Source organism: Oxyura jamaicensis, chromosome 7, assembly GCF_011077185.1.
Source record: "Oxyura jamaicensis isolate SHBP4307 breed ruddy duck chromosome 7, BPBGC_Ojam_1.0, whole genome shotgun sequence".
Lineage (NCBI taxonomy): Eukaryota > Metazoa > Chordata > Aves > Anseriformes > Anatidae > Oxyura > Oxyura jamaicensis.
The window spans coordinates 24,533,267-24,549,928 of NC_048899.1; the positions used below are offsets into that span (position 1 = coordinate 24,533,267).

Below are 16,662 nucleotides of genomic sequence, written 5' to 3' on the forward strand. Positions count from 1 at the left end.
ATTCTTCACAGAAAGTGCAGGTTCTCTGAAAGTTCTCTTTGGGACACCTGAGTTTGTGGCTCCAGAAGTTATTAACTATGAACCTATTGGATATGAAACAGATATGTGGAGTATAGGAGTTATCTGCTACATCTTGTGAGTACCTTTACTATTTGTGACCCAAATCCTGACAGTTTATGAACACATTAAATTTCTGTCAACTCCTTGGTGTTCTCCAATTTTCTTTTTTCTTTTTATTTTGTATTCTATTACAACCTCCATCATGATTAATAAAAATTCTCTATTCTCTAAAGGGTGTAACTGGTGAACTGCAGAATTAGCAGTTCTGGAAATTTAGGCATTTAATGTTATACATCCTACATCATAAACCAGCAACACTTCATCTCATTTAAAGACAATGTGACAGTATTTTATTATTAACTTCAAACTATTATTCCTCCAAGCTGTTTAAGGTGTTTAATGTCTTCCCATTCTTTTATTGTCAAGAGAGATGATTTTTGTGACATTTGGGGGTCTTCTTATTCAGGGTACATCCCCCACGAGACAGACCAAAATACTCCAGCATTACTGTATCTGTTCATGGTGCATTTTCATTTATTATTAAATGCAAACTACTAGATAAATACATTTTATAAGTAGCATGGATGAACCTCATGGAAATACTTTACAGGAAGGTTGGTGTGTATTTGGTGTGATCTTTATATGTGATTTGATAACATATGATTATGCTGCGCTTAGAGAAATGTATATGGAAATAGCATCTACCAGCTCTCATGCTTGGAACATCAATTGATCTTTCCCCAAGTGTGACCTAAAAAACATCATGCCATATAAACAAATGAAATGGGAAACTCAGTTTGGAGCATGATTCTTTTTCCCTCACTCCAGTTTCAATATTCAGTAAACGAGAGATCTACTTTTCAATTGTTCTTTTAAAAGGCTGCTGTTGATGCTTTACTTTGTTCTGTAGAAGAACCCCCCCTCCCAGGCCGGCCTCGTCCCTGGCAGCTGGCAACGCGGAGGTGTTTGCCTCGCCTTTACTCAGTCTGTCTGCGATTCTGCTTGCCTTCTCAGCCTGTATTGGTTCTCATATCCTTCTCATTTCCAAACTAAGCAAAATCATTTTCTCTCTAGTCCTGTGCAAAAGCTACTGCATCAACTTTCTTACTCCCAGCAAAGACTTTGAATGTTTCTGTTATTTAATTTATTTAATATGGGAAGCGTGCTATACTTTTCAAGGTCACTTTGCTCTGCCAGTTTATTTACAGGACCTTCATTTTCCATTCACTTCCAGCATTTTTTTTCTGGATCTTGAAAGCTCGTTTGGATCATTCTGTAGTTCAAATAATTCAGACCACACAAGCTGTACTGAGAAGACAAATCCATTTATTTCTCTAGTTTCTGAGGCCTCCGGAGTTACAGAGCACTGGAGGAGTGGTGCAGAGACCCCAGTTTGCCTGCATGGCTATGGAAAAATCACCAGTGAAATCAATGCTGCATTGCCCTCTAGAGGCCTTTTACACGTTAGGGAACAAAACGTTCACAGGAGACACGCACATTTGAAGGTTTTATTATCTTTTGCTGTCATCTGTTACCAAAGTATACGATGAGGTTTTGTGTACTTGCAGTATAAGCAGGTAATCTCTCATGTGAAATGCCAGGCAAGCACGGCAGAAGTCAGTGGCAGCAGCTGTGTGTCTTCCTACGTCGTGCAGCCAGGGCTGCTGCTCCTGTCTGCTACCGGTGGGTCACCCCATCATCGTATAAGTAGGCAAGGCAAAGGGAGCAGGTGAAACAGAGAGAGAAAAGGTGAAATGTCTCGCCAAAGGTCAGTCTGCTGGCAGTGGCAGGGCTGCTACTTCCCGGTTCTTCTGTGCCACCAGAAGCAAGATATTTGGATGCTGTAATGTTCAGCTGATGGGACTGGGGTGGTTACACCCGGTCCGATGTGCCTTGTGAAATACATTGTGAAATAACTTGTTTGCTAACGTGTGTAAGCTTATTTAAATCCTCATGAGGGGACACTTACATTACCCAAATGCAATGAAAATCATCTCATTTTCGATGCATAACTATTGCCACAATGACCAGCAGTAGTAATCAGCATTTCTTTCTTGCCATCGGAATAAAGTAACAGAAGTGAGGGGAGAGCTGTGAGTCATCCCTTGGACTTGCCCTCCCCACCCCAGAGTGACAGGCTCCAAATCTGTCTTCACTTCCTTAAAGTCCAGCTATTTTTGCAGACTTATAACTGTGAGCTACGATCCAAAAGGGACCATCACATCACCATTACAGAATGCAAATAAAAGTCACTGAGAATTGGATCTCTCGTTAGTTGTAACTCTGCTTTCCTGTTTTGATTGTAAACTCAGAACTGCCAAATCTCATTCACGAAGTGTGAGACTCACTCCCTTGGTGTCTGCCTCACATACCATCGCTGGTTTGTAACTTAGCGTTTACATCCTCCCTCTCCCTGATGTGGTGAGTGGGGTCATGAAGGAAGAGGTGACCACTGCTGCGGCACTGGACCTAAGGACAGGTCTGCTACAGGTAGCTCATGGCCCAAAGCTGCCACTGTGTCCATCGTAGGCCTTAGGTGAAGCTGCAGGAAGCATTGCATGAATTGACAACACCTCTTTCCTCGTAGGATTCAAGAGAGCTGAGAGATCTGTAAGCAGCCTAGAGAGAAATGTGTTCCTGGTATGCCCTGCACAACAGAAATACAACCCAGGCTCCACAGAGAGCTACCAAAGAGATCTCTGTGGGTGAAGGGTCTTGCCTACAGGAAAACTAATGGGTGGGATGTATCCTCAAGTAAGAAACAGAGTGAAATCACTCCTCCACAACCCTTCAGGAAAACCTCTCTCCTTCCATGCAGGCATAAATACAGATATTGCACTCTGCTGGGTTGCTGCATGTCTTCCTTACAGCATGAGTCACTTAATCCTACAACTAATGGGTACCCTTTCCACATTTCTAAGCTATATATTAAATCCTCTTAATCTTTCTGGATAAGTCATTTAGTTCTGTCTCTTCATCGCTCTGTGTTCTTCCTTAAATTTCCCTATTTGTATTCTCCACTTCATGCTTTTTATCTTCCACTTTTATCTTGCTCTCTGTCCTGTTCTGCATCACAGTACTGTCCCACATATTTAAGTTGATATATTGCCTTTGAAGTAACAGGCCACAAATATTATAGCTTGTGTATATCATCTCCGTTCATGTCTATTCCAGTTTCTTTTTGCGTTTGCAATAACCTTTATCTAGTGAAGGTTAAAACCTCCTGAATTCTTTCCAGCTCTTTCTGTCCAATTTGTTTTGCTAAATTTGTTTGTTATGTGGTGTGGTTTTATTTCTAGTTCTAGTTCTTTTCCAGTGATACATTTGGATAGCCAGTAGTTCCAATGTTTAGTAATCTGAAGCAACTTCTAAATTCTATTTTATTTCAGGACTTTGATAAGGCACGGCACTCACTCTGCTGACTTGCATTCGGCTCTATGTCATATTAAAATTGTAAGCCTTGTTAATATAAAGATGAGAGAGCATGCCTTGTTCTTTCAATAAAGCAAGTTAAGAGGCCTTTGATGTCACAATTCTACTGCTCAAAAGGAAATTAATAATTTGGTCAGTGGCACTGGCAAGGTGTGATTCCGCATTAATCCACTGGGCACGTAAAAGAAGGCTGAGAGCACAGTACTCGCCCGGCTTCAGCAATGGGCTGTATTCATTTACGTAGGTCTCAGTGGTCCATTTCTTCCCTGACTGGTGCAGGCCTGAGTCAGCCCTCAGATAAGGAAAAGACTGCTTTGTACAGTGGATGCATGTCTCCAACAAAGCAGAGTGAGTCTATTTATTCGTTTTATTTCACTTGTAAAAGAATTAAATTACTACATGCTCTCCAGGGTGAAGTTGTTATCATCTCTGGCTAAATGGGCTTATTTAGCATGACCTGCACAGTTTTTATCAGATTGAGATAAAGTTCTCTTCATACTGAAATTTGTTACTTTTTTCAGTATTAGTGCAATGCAAAAACAGTAGGGAGGAGCTCAGCATCAGTAGCTGCTGCTGCAAGCACTGCTTGCAGAGGAACGCTCAGAGTCTGACTTTTTGGGACATGCAGCAAGCTCATCTTTCCTGGATTAGTGACAGCCCTAACGCACAGGCTTCCAAGTGAAATGCTGTGGTGTTCGTTACACAGGCAGTAAGACTGGTGACTACATTGGTCCCTTTTGATCTTAACATTTCTAAACCTGCCCTGAGAGCTTCATTAGAACAGACCAATAAATGTTAAGGATCATCTAGAGGATAAAATATCTTTCTTCTTTATTTAGAAGTGGAAACCGTGAAAGACTTTTTAAACAAATGGTTCTTACCACGCCAGGAAGATGCCTGGTTAAGTAGCTGGAAAAATGTTTTCAGTAAACAACTTGCTTCTTGTCTAAGAGTAACTTCACAGTGTAAGCTCAGTATTAATTTTCTGGAGAGGTAGCTCATCTTTATCACTTAGCTGCAGCATTCCAAAAAGAAATTGTTTCCATAATCTGTCAAAAGAGTTGCTGGGCTATTATTACTTTAAATGGCCATTAAGAAATGAACGGCCAAGACTTCGGTCAGTGAGATGTGTGATAAAGATAAGAATTTCTGGGTATAACCTACATTAGTTGCTTTGGGTTTTTGTGGTTTCTTTTGTTTGTTTGTTTGTTTTGTTTTTTACTTTCTGTACACAGGGATCTAGTTCTCCTTACAAGTTTTTTCATGACAAAGAAACTGATTCACAGTGTAAAACTGTGGTAGAGAGAGATTATTTTCACCTTATAAATTTGGCACAGCACGTACAGAAATAAAAAATATGTTCATTGAAAGCTTGGAATGCGTACTGTTACACTGGTGTTTGGAATGGCAAAGCAAATGGCAGCTTAATGGGAACCAACATGGCAATTTACAAACTGCAAGGAGTATGTCAGTCCTACAAAAGCAATTAAGATTTTAGCAGATAATCCTGTCATGCTTTTTTTTTTTTTTATTAAAAAAAAAAAAAAGGGCCAAACAAAACAACTCAAGTTTCTTTTTAACCTCTTTAATCGTCTTCTGTTTATCCTCATCCCTCTAAAGCTGTGTGTGACATGCATTCCCTTTGCCCTGAAAGCTAGATGTCTCTGAGATGTCTCTGTAAACCCTGCATCTGCAGTATCAGCATGGAGCAACGGGCAATATCTGCAGCAGTCTCTTTAGCACGAAAGTGATCTCTCAATACAGCAGCTTTAATCTCTGGAAATAGGCCAAACTATTATTATAGCACAAGAGCTGCATAATACTATTTGTGGTAATACTATGCAAAGGTCACATTTGCCATCCTTCGACAAAGTGTTGAAGGGAAACGGGATTGTTCTTGCTCTGCCTACCCAAGTGTTTCCTCCGGAAATTTAACAGCATGAAGGAAGAAGACGTGCATCCCCTAAATTGATAATGATTTACAGAAATACCTCACAAACCTGTCATTTGTATAAACTGTGAGCTCTTCTGTAAGCCACTGAAGTGCTTGAAAGATTATTGTGCTTACTGCATAGTCAAAAAAGAGACAACTTAGAAATTGATATCTGGAAGCCAAAATCTAGACTTGCCATATGGATGAGATTTTTCACCTCCTAAAACATTATGGAGAATGATGGACTATTACTACAAACAGGAAAATGCTTAAATGTTTGAGTGGGGAGAGATTTAAGGCTTTGCAGGAGTGCTTTGCAGATTCCAGGACAGAGCTTTTGCATCAGCACCTGACCTGGCCGGGACTGCTGATGTGCATGAGGGCAAAACAGAATCCTTCTCATTCTGCAGTGGCTACACCAGCTCGCCAGTGCTGTCAGGCATAAAACTTCTCCTGGCAAACTGTAAGTGTCAAAGACAAAGAACAGTTACGGGAAAGTAGGTTGGTTTTGTGAGCAATTTTGGGGTGTTGATCTTTCAGCTTTCTGTAACTTATGCCTACAATGCCTTCATAAATGGTTTATGCCAGCTTCTCCATTTATTAAGGCAGGCTTCACTGTTGTGTTTGAATGCACCTCATGTAATGGAAAACAAGACAGCAGATTCCTTCTATTTTGATTTACCTTCTTCTGTCTGAGAAAAAATCAACCTTTTATCCTCATCTCATGTATTATTACTAACAAATTTCTGAAGTATACATGTACAACTCTGCACTCCACAGCACTGCACACAGCTTCCAGAAATGGTAAAAAATTTTGTATCTGCTTCGCCTGAGACTTCAAAGAGGGTCTTCCTGCTTTGCCTATGGAAGTATAATCCATAACAACAAATTCTGAATGAGATTTTGAATGGAATTCATAACAAAATAGTAGCAAAATAACTTCACTGGAGATTATAATAATATTATTAATCTAATAGCTCACTTTATTTGATTCCAATCTTTTTTTACCAATCTGTTCTGTGATATTCAGTGGCTTCACAATATTTTTCCATATAATATTTTCAGAACACTAATAAGCTCCATTTATTTTTCCAAGGGAAAAAAAAACTACTGTTGAAATGTAGCTAGTTGTTTAAGACAGTGTTTTACATGATTGTACAGAGAAAGGAAATAAAGTCTGTAAAATTTCATGAAGAATGGGTTATTATGTAAATTGCATGCCAGGGAGAAGACCTGGAAAACTGTATAGCTTGCAGTTCCAAGGAATAAAGCAACCTTTTGCCTGAAATTTTTGACTGAAAGGGTGATATATACAGATAGCAGAAGTATCTGGATGCACAAAGGTACTGTATAATAAACAACAAAGCTCAGCGAGGGAAAGATACTCTGCAAAGATGACACCATGATGTTCTGTAATTGTCTTTCATTTGCAATTTATCAGTTACATTGAGTTAAAAGCCTTCGAAGCTCAACTTATGTTATAAAAGAGTATTATTTCCATTTCATGCATCATCATGACTGACTGAGAACATAAAGACCAAAATACTTCTGGGTGCATCTGCATAACTCTAGAGCCTGCAGTGATGTAGGACTCTTTTATCTGGCAATATAATTTGTGGGGGGGGAGAGGGCTGTGTGTGGTTTTGTTTACAAAATAGCCCCTTGAATGTCCTGATTTCATGCAGCATCCTTCTTCCTGGGCTCTCTCTGCATAAATAAATGGAATAAAATGTAGAGAAATCTGGATTTGATGGTAAAGGTAGTAAGGTCACTCTGAAAACACACACACACAAAAATATATATTCATCTGAATTTGGTGTGAAATTTGCAGTATTATCTATGCAGAACTACACAAGTCACTTAAAAAGCTGGTATGCTCCACTTTCACCTAGTTCTGGTTCTTGAGAAGAGAGAAAGAAGCAGAAACATTTTCCTTTCAGCTTTGCAGTCAAAATCCTAGTTCCCTCCCCACATGACTATCCGTAGTGAGCTTTGTGTCTTTTTTATTAAAAAGAAAGGGGGGCGAAGGGAGCTGTTACTGACAGAGCTCTGCAGGACATCAGAGCTGTCACGCCTGATTTTAATTTCCTCCATTTACAAAATGTCACTGTTTGTTTTGTGTCTGTCTGTCTGTTCTGCCCCCAGGGTCAGTGGACTTTCTCCTTTCATGGGAGACAACGACAACGAAACCCTGGCCAACGTGACCTCAGCAACGTGGGACTTCGATGATGAGGCTTTTGATGAAATCTCTGACGATGCCAAGGACTTTATCAGCAATCTACTGAAGAAAGATATGAAGTAAAGCCGTTGGACTTGATACACTCTCTCTGTTTGCATTTAGCTGAACTTGCCATTCTTGTTTCCCCCGCTGTGAACCTCCACATCGCCACAGGCACCTCTGGCAATACTTTATAAGGAGCTCCGCGTGGCCGCCTGTCTGTGTGCAGCTCCCGTTTAGTTTACAGCACAGGGGCTCAATGGAGGGCTTACTTTTAATCGTCTGCACGTTCTGCTTTTGCTTTCCCTCAGGCAAGACGCAGCCTGAGGCTCTGTGTGCCTACCCGTCCCTTTACTGTAGCGTGACCTCTCTGTAACAACTGCAGATTCTGCATGAAATGCTCTGTCTTGATCTGAATGGGCTGCAGTTTCACTAGGTTTAGCTCGTGTGTTGCTTTTTAATGCGGTGCCTCAGAGTACCACAGCTTTCCTACAAACCTAGGAATTGGGCAAGAAAGAAAAAAAATCAGAGTTGGGAACCCTGTGTATGGGAGGCAAACAAAGGAACAAACCAAGGAGAGGAAACATTCTTCCAATCAGTTTGCAGTCGGATGGATAGCGAACAGAGGGTTACTTGTGTGTGCATCACGAACAAAATGCAGAATGGGTGTGGCTTGGTCAGAGAATTGGACATTTTTATTTTTTTTTATGTTTAGTGCTGCAGGGAAGGAGGGTATTAAGTGGTGGGAAAGGGGAAGTTTCCATAAGCGAAGGAAAGGAGATCTGGGACAGGGTAGGCATGAGGTAGCTGGATCGTTGCCATCGAGGCTCTGTTGTATATGTTCCATGCCTAAAACATATGGCTTTTCATGCTTTGTTTTATAATGTTTTATTCACACATGAAAATGCACAGCTTTCTCTCCCTCAAAAACAAAAAGAAAAAAAGAAAAAAATAAAAAAAAAAGAAAAGAAAAAAAAATGAAAAAAAAAAAAAGAAAACTACAGAAATTGAGAAAGTGAGTTTGGGAAGAGAACATGGCTGGGAAAGCAGTGCCATGTGATCTACGTTGCTAAATTTAGGAAACAGAAAGATCAGCTCTGAGAAAAGAGAGAGAGAAATAATGTTAAAGCAGCTACCGTTAATGGCAACACTGACTAGTCTTTTTATGTAAAAACAGGAGTCGCTTAAATTGTACTCAATGTCTTCAGCATCCATGGCTGCAAAAAGACACCAAAAACATGGAAGCCAAAAAACTTTCCAAAGATAGGATGAAGAAATATATGGCCAGAAGAAAATGGCAGGTAATGCAGAGGATATACAAGTGGGGTTGTTATCCTAATAAGTCTCTGTATTTCTAATGTTTGTGATTCCAAGAAACACGTCGTGCCAAGCAGTTTCTGCTTCAAGGGCAATCTCCAGTGTGGGCAGTGTGTGAATGCAGTGAGCAGGTTTGGTGCCTGTGGGCGAGCAGGAGGAGGGTGAGCAGGAGGCACTGCTGCACACATGTAACACGTGAATCCATGTCAGACCCCTGGAAGGCACAGGAGTCGTGGGCCCAAGCGTAGATTTGCCTGTGCTTCTGGGGGTCTGACTGCCTTTCCTCCCTGCCTGCTCTGTGCTGCTGAGGGCCAGGGTTTATGCTACCCTTAAGTAATCTGAACACTGTGGTAAAAGCTTATCTACCTGGCCTGTCTAAAGATAGCTTAATTTTGAGGTAGCTTCATTCTCCTAAACCAGTAGTTCCTGTCCTGTTGAGGCACCAAGCTCAGGATTCAGTCAGACTGGTTTAACAATTTTATTTGACCTATTTGTTGTCCATGTCTTCTCTTTTCTTAATGCTAGAACTGTTGTAGCAGGTCCCTCTGTGCCATTCTGATAGCTAGGGTAGTTCATACAGAAAATGCTGGATCCAGCTTTTTGATTACCCTACAAAATACTAATTGATGTAAATCTAATTATATTTCCTCTTACATTCTATTTTACATGTTTCTTAGGAGCTCATGCAAGCTGTACAAAAACACACACGTCCGTACTAGAGACAATGTAGTCTGAGTGCATTTTAGTATCCTGGTGGTTGATTCCCGAGCCTGTCAGAGGTCTGCTTCCATCACGCAGATGGTACTTTCTCATCCGTTTCGTATTAGCTGCTTGTTCATTCTTGATGAAACTCAGTCCAGCCCATAAGGCTATCGAGAAACCCGTCCTCCTCCAGAACTAAGTTCCAGTTAAACAGTACATAGCTTTTTTGCTGTCTGTCCTCTTGCACAGTGCTTCTTATCCTCAGCTAACAGAGACATTCATTTAGGTATGAGTTCATCAGGGGAAGTTTATATCTGCAACTAAATTTGGTAATTCAGACCAGCCTGCTCTGTCTCTCCTAAAACCTCAGAGCTATATATAAGCAGTTTGTCCAACAATTCCAGTGCGGTTTGCAGAGATCCCAGCTAATTTGTCCGAAGCACCATTGTTACAGAAAATCACATGCTTTTTGGATTGGATTGATCAGAAGCCTTTTGTGTTATGTCTTAGAAAACAGGCCATGCTGTCCGAGCAATAGGAAGGCTGTCATCCATGGCAATGATTTCTGGTATGAGTGGGAGGAAGGCCTCTGGGAGCTCGCCTACCAGCCCGATAAATGCAGACAAACTAGAGAACGAAGGTAAGAACCTTGCTGCACCACTTTTTTACCTCTCCAAGAATCATACTAAAACTTTTAGCAAAATGCTAGAGACCAATCGTCGAGTAGGTTATTTCTGCGCTCTCTCTTTTTGTTGTTACCTTTTCTTTTTCTTTTTCTTTTTTTTTTTTTTTTTTATTTTTCAAAAAGTCCTTGTTCTTGTATTCTGCTACTCAAAATGCTCCAGTGTAAGTACTGGCAGTAAATTGTTCTCTTTTTAAAGGCAAGGAATTAAGGCAGATTTGTCAGCTGCACTCTGTATCAGTTTGGGAATGTGTGTTTATACAACGATTGCAGTGATGTATTTGCTTCTCATGCAAGCGAGCAAGCAGTAAAGTATTAACGCTTGCCGTAACCAAGAGCTGTACTGGGGCTTAACCATGCCTCTCAGACAGGAGCATTTCCAAAAAAAAAAAAAAAAAGAGTAAAAATAAAAATAATGTGCCTAACGTGCCTACATTATTCCCCTGAATCCCCACTTGAAATGTGGCTTTGTGGTGTATATCGATCGGAGGTGCAGATGCTTGACACTTCTGGAAATCAAGCCGGTCGTCCTGCCATACTCACACAGACTGCGGGGGGCCTGATCCAAGTTGTAGTACTTTACCCCTCTGACGAGCAGAAGTCTGGATTTGCATACAAACAAATTCAAGGGAAAAAAAAAAAAAAAAAAAAAAAAAAAGATTATTCATATTATTCATAGCATGGTGGCCTGCATGTTGATTTCATTCTATTTATGGTCTGTTCAGTTGTTCAGTTGTGAAGGACTGGCACAGAACTAAGCAGTTAACATCCTGACTGTCCCATCAGCCTCGAAGAATTAAGTGAAATGAAATAAAAGATGCTTTCATTGCCATAAAAAAAAATGCAATGCATCTTTTGAGAACATCCTCTGTAAAATAACTAACCACCTTTTCACTCTCCTCCAGATGCTTTCCTTGAAGAAGTGGCTGAGGAAAAGCCCCATGTAAAGCCATATTTTACTAAAACAATCCTCGACATAGAGGTTGTGGAAGGAAGTGCTGCTAGATTTGACTGCAAAATTGAAGGTACTTTCAATTAGCATATTTCTTTCTTTCTTTCTTTTTCCCTGCCAGCTTTCTGCATTGTGTTGTAGTTTAGCTCTTTTTTTTCCCTGTGTTATTGTTGTGTTGGTGTCATTTTGGTTTACCAATAGCTGCATGTCACAACATGGATGTGTTGTAGTCACAGAACTTACTGGGAGCAGCATGGGCTTGTTCTGTGCTTGCCATAGAGCAGAAGCCTCCAAGATTCGACATGTCACTAATTTACAATACCAAGTGGGAGCAGTAGGATGATTTCTGGTGAAAACAAATAAAAAGAAAATGAAAAAAAAAAAAAAAAAAAAAAAGATGCAATGTAGTGCCATAAGTTGCAAGAGTTACTCAGAGACTGATAACCAGAAACTAAGAACAAGTAGGGAGTCATTTTCTGAAACTAAAGGCAAGTTTTAGGTGACATTAAGATAACTTTAAGCTATGCATGCCTTGTATTAAAGGAAAAGAAGTCCCTAACTGTATTTGCAGAAGAAGTACTAATATAATTTTGCTCGTTACCAAAGTCACAGCTAGAAAACAGCATGTGCTTGTTGTTCTTGTTGTTTTATCTTGCAAGTTCAAGAAAGAAAATTCAGACTGGAATATGCAGATAGAACAAGTTTATGAGAAGACTCTTAAGGAGCTATAGCCTGAAATAATAATAAATAATAATAATAATAAATCACCTGAAGGCTGACTGCTAGCATTTCTATTGCAGTGAGATTGAAGTTCCTATGTTACAGCTGTTGACAAAAAACAGAGATTAGGAAGAGAAGTGCTGTTAAAACAAAATGGATAGGGTTGGTACCATACTGCATGCGTTAAATTTTAGACAATTTCTAATTTTAAAATTAGTTTCAGAACCTGCTTCACTGACCTTCTGCTTGTTTCTGTGCTCCTAATCTCTTTCACTGCCTGTGTTTCCTACCTCACAGCGGAGATGTGAGGATGGATTATTGGTGCTGATGGATGCTCAGCGTGAGGGGTATGTGCCTAAGTACTGCATGGAATAAAATGGGTGGATGTTTGGAACCACTGATGTTCTAGACTTTCCAGTGCATCTCTGTAATGTTCGTTGTGCATTAGGGATTCCTGCCCTTTATTTCTGTTCAGCGGGAAGTCACCCTCTCATCACAGTCCAGGACTTGGCTGAGATGAGCCTTCGGTTTGCTACACCAGCCAAGAGTACTGTATAAGGGATTGTTCTTCAGCATGTACTGTACAGCCCTGCTCCGGGTGCTTCGAGTACAGCAGAGCCATTTGCTTCACAAAAGGCTCGGAAACTCCCTCCGAGCTGCATAATTAAAATGCTTTTCTTAGACTCCCTTGTTTATCCTAACAAAGACAAATGGGAAACGAGTTCCATGGTCACCTCAGAGGACAGGCTGGTTTGTAAGGAACACATTAGGAGGAGGAAAATTCAGAACAGCTGCAACAAAGCAACCTGAGGATTCTGAATTGTAGCTCAAAACACCATCCTCTTTACACTCTAAATCTCAGTGTTGGGAACCGCAGGTCCCACAAAAGCTGCACCATAAGGTAAGCCTCACACACGGTGTTAAGAGTCCCTTTCTGGCTGATGATCAAGATGTACAAAAAGCTGTCTGCAGACATTGAAAAAGTGATGGAAAGTGGTATCTAGACTGTACCTCAGAGCTAACTTTCAAAAAAAAAAAAAAAAAAAAAAAAAAAGAGCCTCAGATCATTTGCATTTATTTTACACTGAATTCAGTGAAATATCTGTGTATCAGCATATTGGCATATCCATACACGGATGTGAAATTGGAGTTTAAAGTAATTACAGATGAGTTAATACTCGTTTATTGCAATTGCTGGTCTCTCTCCACTATTGCAGGCTATCCTGACCCTGAGGTAATGTGGTTCAAAGATGATCAGCCTGTCAAGGAGTCCCGTCACTTTCAGATAGATTATGATGAGGATGGGAACTGTTCTTTGACTATTTCTGAAGTATGTGGGGACGATGATGCCAAATACACCTGCAAAGCTGTTAACAGCCTTGGGGAAGCAACATGCACCGCAGAACTCCTTGTGGAAACAATGGGAAAAGAAGGAGAAGGAGAAGGAGAAGAAGATGAAGAGGAGGAGGAAGAATGAAACAAGGCTCAAAGAAAAAAAAAATGATAAAAATATATTTAAAGACTCTCCTTATAAGGCTCAGAAAACCAAGTTATCAAAAGCACCTTGTGTGATACATAGGTCTTTGGGGGGTTGTTTTTTCAGCATGATCAGTTGATACCTGTTTGCTTTATGTATGGGCATTAATTGAAAGCAGCAGGCAATCTAAGTTGCTAGCATGATTGGATTTTAAGCAAGTCATCAAGTAAGTTGCCCAGTCTATTTTAAAATTAGAACGTATGGAAAACAAGTTACAATTATATTCTGAGCTTCTTAAAGAAAAGCAGTATGGTAACTGAGCTCATTGCTCTATAACATCACTTTCCTCAGCCAAAACTGCAGCTAAGTTGGCTCCCTAAGGTTTACTTTACAAGGAATCATTTGCCAGACATGCAGTGAATCTCTCCAGTCCAAAGAAACAAGCTGCTCCCAGAGCAGGAGCATCTATAAGGGAAGGTCTGATATAGCCAGCATTGCAATTTCTATGTTGGTATGATTCATTCTGCATTTGTTTTAAATGTAACTCCATTGTCCTAATTTCAGACACATCTACTGCCCTTTCTCAGCGTGCTGCTGGTGCAGTTCTAATCTTACCAGCTTTCCCTTATAGAACCCGTCACCTCAGCGCAGTTACAGCTGCCGACTTAAGAAACAGACTGAAAGACTACAAAGACAGAATATTTTCTGTTGTTCTGGTCAGTTTAATATTGATTTTATGATTCATATATATGCTGCTGTGAGAAGTATGTTATTGCACAATCAGTGGCTTCGATGTGCATGTGAGTGAATGGAATCACAGGTTAGTTAAAAATTCACTTGCATTTGTTTGGCAATTGCAAAACAGATTTCAACTGATGGTACGCTGGAAACTCCCATAGATTTTTGGAGTAGCCAAAAAAAGACAGTAGTCTGGATTAAAAACTCCTTTATACTTAGCAGTTTCCAAAGAATCTTAACCTATATAGGACCTTATTTGTACCTTATGAGCTTGACTGTCTTGTTTTTGTCTTGAACCTGCACCAGTAAGGCTGTTGCCTTTTTTTAAAATGCAGAAAAAAAAAAAAAATGAAACAAAAAAAAATCCAAAACCCTGTGTTTTTTTTTTTTCTCTCAGAAATTGTTAATGCACTCAAGACTTAATAACTTTGCTTTCCTTTCACAGTATTGGCACTTTTAAATTTTTTGTTGTTGTTGTTGCTGTTGCTCAGAGGTAATATCAGCGGCTGAAAGGTGATATGCATAATCCAGAAAGTGTCTTATATCTATGTATCATTCCAAAAGTGAATCTTTTTTCTTTTCCATTTTGTGTGTAAAGTGCAACCATTTGCATTTCAAAGGTTACCTCTTTAAAAAAAATACCTTAAATCCTCACAATTAAGTAGTCAGTGTACTTTATTACAGATGTGTACAATATCAGCCTTAGGTTGTTTGATATTACCTAGTTGTGTATGTGTTTCATATGATTTGCTCTTCTACATTCAAAGCTCAACTAATGTGGATGACACAATGGTTTTTAACTGCTTTACTCTTTGTTGCTAAGTTCAGATTGCCAGCATGTCTTTTCCTTTTCAATTGATAAAGAACTCTTGTTATACTAAACACAGTATTGCCACAATTCCTTATACAGAAAGGTTTTAATCTGATTTAGAGCATACAAAGCTTTTCTCACGTTTTTAAATGTTTTAGGCAACAATGGGGTGTATTTTGTACCTTAATAAAAATATGTTAATGTTTTCCCTGTTTGTTAAACCATCAGAATTGCAAAGATGAGAACGCTACGGCTGTAGTTTACTCACAGTTCCTAAATAAATAATACCACAAAGCATGCTACTTGTATACTCTATTGCAGGCGTCACTGCGGTCACATTGGCTAAGCAAACCTACAGCAGCAGTCTTTTCCTATTCTGTCTTGAGACCTGCCTGGCACAAAAACGGATGAGGTGGCAACAGTGAAACATGCTTGGTCTTTGCGGTGCTGCCGTGCTTCTCCTGTCCCCTCAGCACAGGCGAGCGCTGCAGGGAGGCTGCTCCGTCCCAGTGCCATCAGGTGCAGCGTGGGGCTGGCACGACTTACAGCTGCGTGCTCTGCCATGCGTCTCCAGCCTCATCGCGTGGTCACAGGGGTAAACGTGGATGGGACGCCATGGCAGCTCTGGTTTTCTCTTACAGTTGAGAATTCCTGATGACAGGGAAATGTACAGTTCAGAAAGACTGCAAGAGCAAGAGGGAAAAAAAAAATAGGAAAGGTGCACACTTACACCAGTGTTCCTAGGAATTATAAAGATGAAGATATTTAACACCTTTGCTTATGCTGCCTTTAAGCAGACCTTTCAACACACAGTCTGAGGCAGCATGGGCGATGCAGGACAACACAGAAATTCCCTAAAACAAAGGTTGTGAAACATCTGCTTGTAGCAACACGTTTCTTGAGCAAACCTTCAGCCCTTGAAACAGTCATCTTTGCAAGATGGACTGTACCATCTGGTGAATGCACTTAACTTTATTCACTGGCTGCTGGTTTCCATTCAGATAGTCACATTTATAAAGCAGTAAAAGACACAGGTTTGATAGCCTATGACCAGGGCATGGCAAGGTCTGTAGGATCGTGCACTGGGTATCAAAAGCCACAAACAATATTGGTGATACTGCACAGATTTTTCCCTTTGCTCTCCTCATTTAATAGTCCTTCAGCAGCCTACAGGCTATAAACTGCCTCTTTTTCCCCAAGGACATAATGCGCTTGCCATCCTTCTGTTGCTGCCTGTTAACATCCATTCTACTCTGCAGGAAAAAAATGAGCTGCAAAAATGGTGTGATACATATCTAATTCAAATTTGAGCATTTGATTCCAACTTGTATTTAACCTTGATTTTTGTCTTCTGTTTGAAGAATAGGAAAAAGACTATTTTAACTGAAGAAGGATATTTTATGTACTTGAAACCGTGTCTAATTTTGCCAGCCATCCTAACTGGTCTAATAAAGGGTATTACCTCTTCCTACAAACCTCGTCTTGTTTGTATAATGTTCGCAGAGAGCCACGCTTGGGGTGTGGTGGGGTTGAAACAATCCCCACCAGGAGAGGTTAGGTGAGACACTGTACAAGTTAGACCACTTAATTGTTTTTGTATTGCTTTTGTTTAAAATTCAG

At 40.2% G+C, this 16,662-nt stretch overlaps 1 protein-coding gene across 5 annotated transcripts in view; it reads left to right on the forward strand.

Annotated features, from left to right (window-relative positions):
* Positions 1–16,512, forward strand: part of MYLK (myosin light chain kinase) — a 205,100-nt gene extending 188,588 nt beyond the window's left edge. For 4 of the 5 annotated variants that reach the window (XM_035330846.1, XM_035330847.1, XM_035330845.1 and 1 more), the window contains 6 exons: positions 12–135; positions 7,571–7,723; positions 8,821–8,944; positions 10,173–10,302; positions 11,250–11,369; positions 13,234–16,512. In XM_035330846.1, the coding sequence (XP_035186737.1) occupies positions 12–135; positions 7,571–7,723; positions 8,821–8,944; positions 10,173–10,302; positions 11,250–11,369; positions 13,234–13,493 (911 nt within the window). In that variant the 3' untranslated portion in view covers positions 13,494–16,512. Of the gene's footprint in view, positions 1–11; positions 136–7,570; positions 7,724–8,820; positions 8,945–10,172; positions 10,303–11,249; positions 11,370–12,313; positions 12,364–13,233 lie in introns of all 5 variants that reach the window. The other variant, XM_035330849.1, reaches the window with a different exon arrangement.
* The last annotated feature ends 150 nt before the right edge of the window (positions 16,513–16,662 follow it).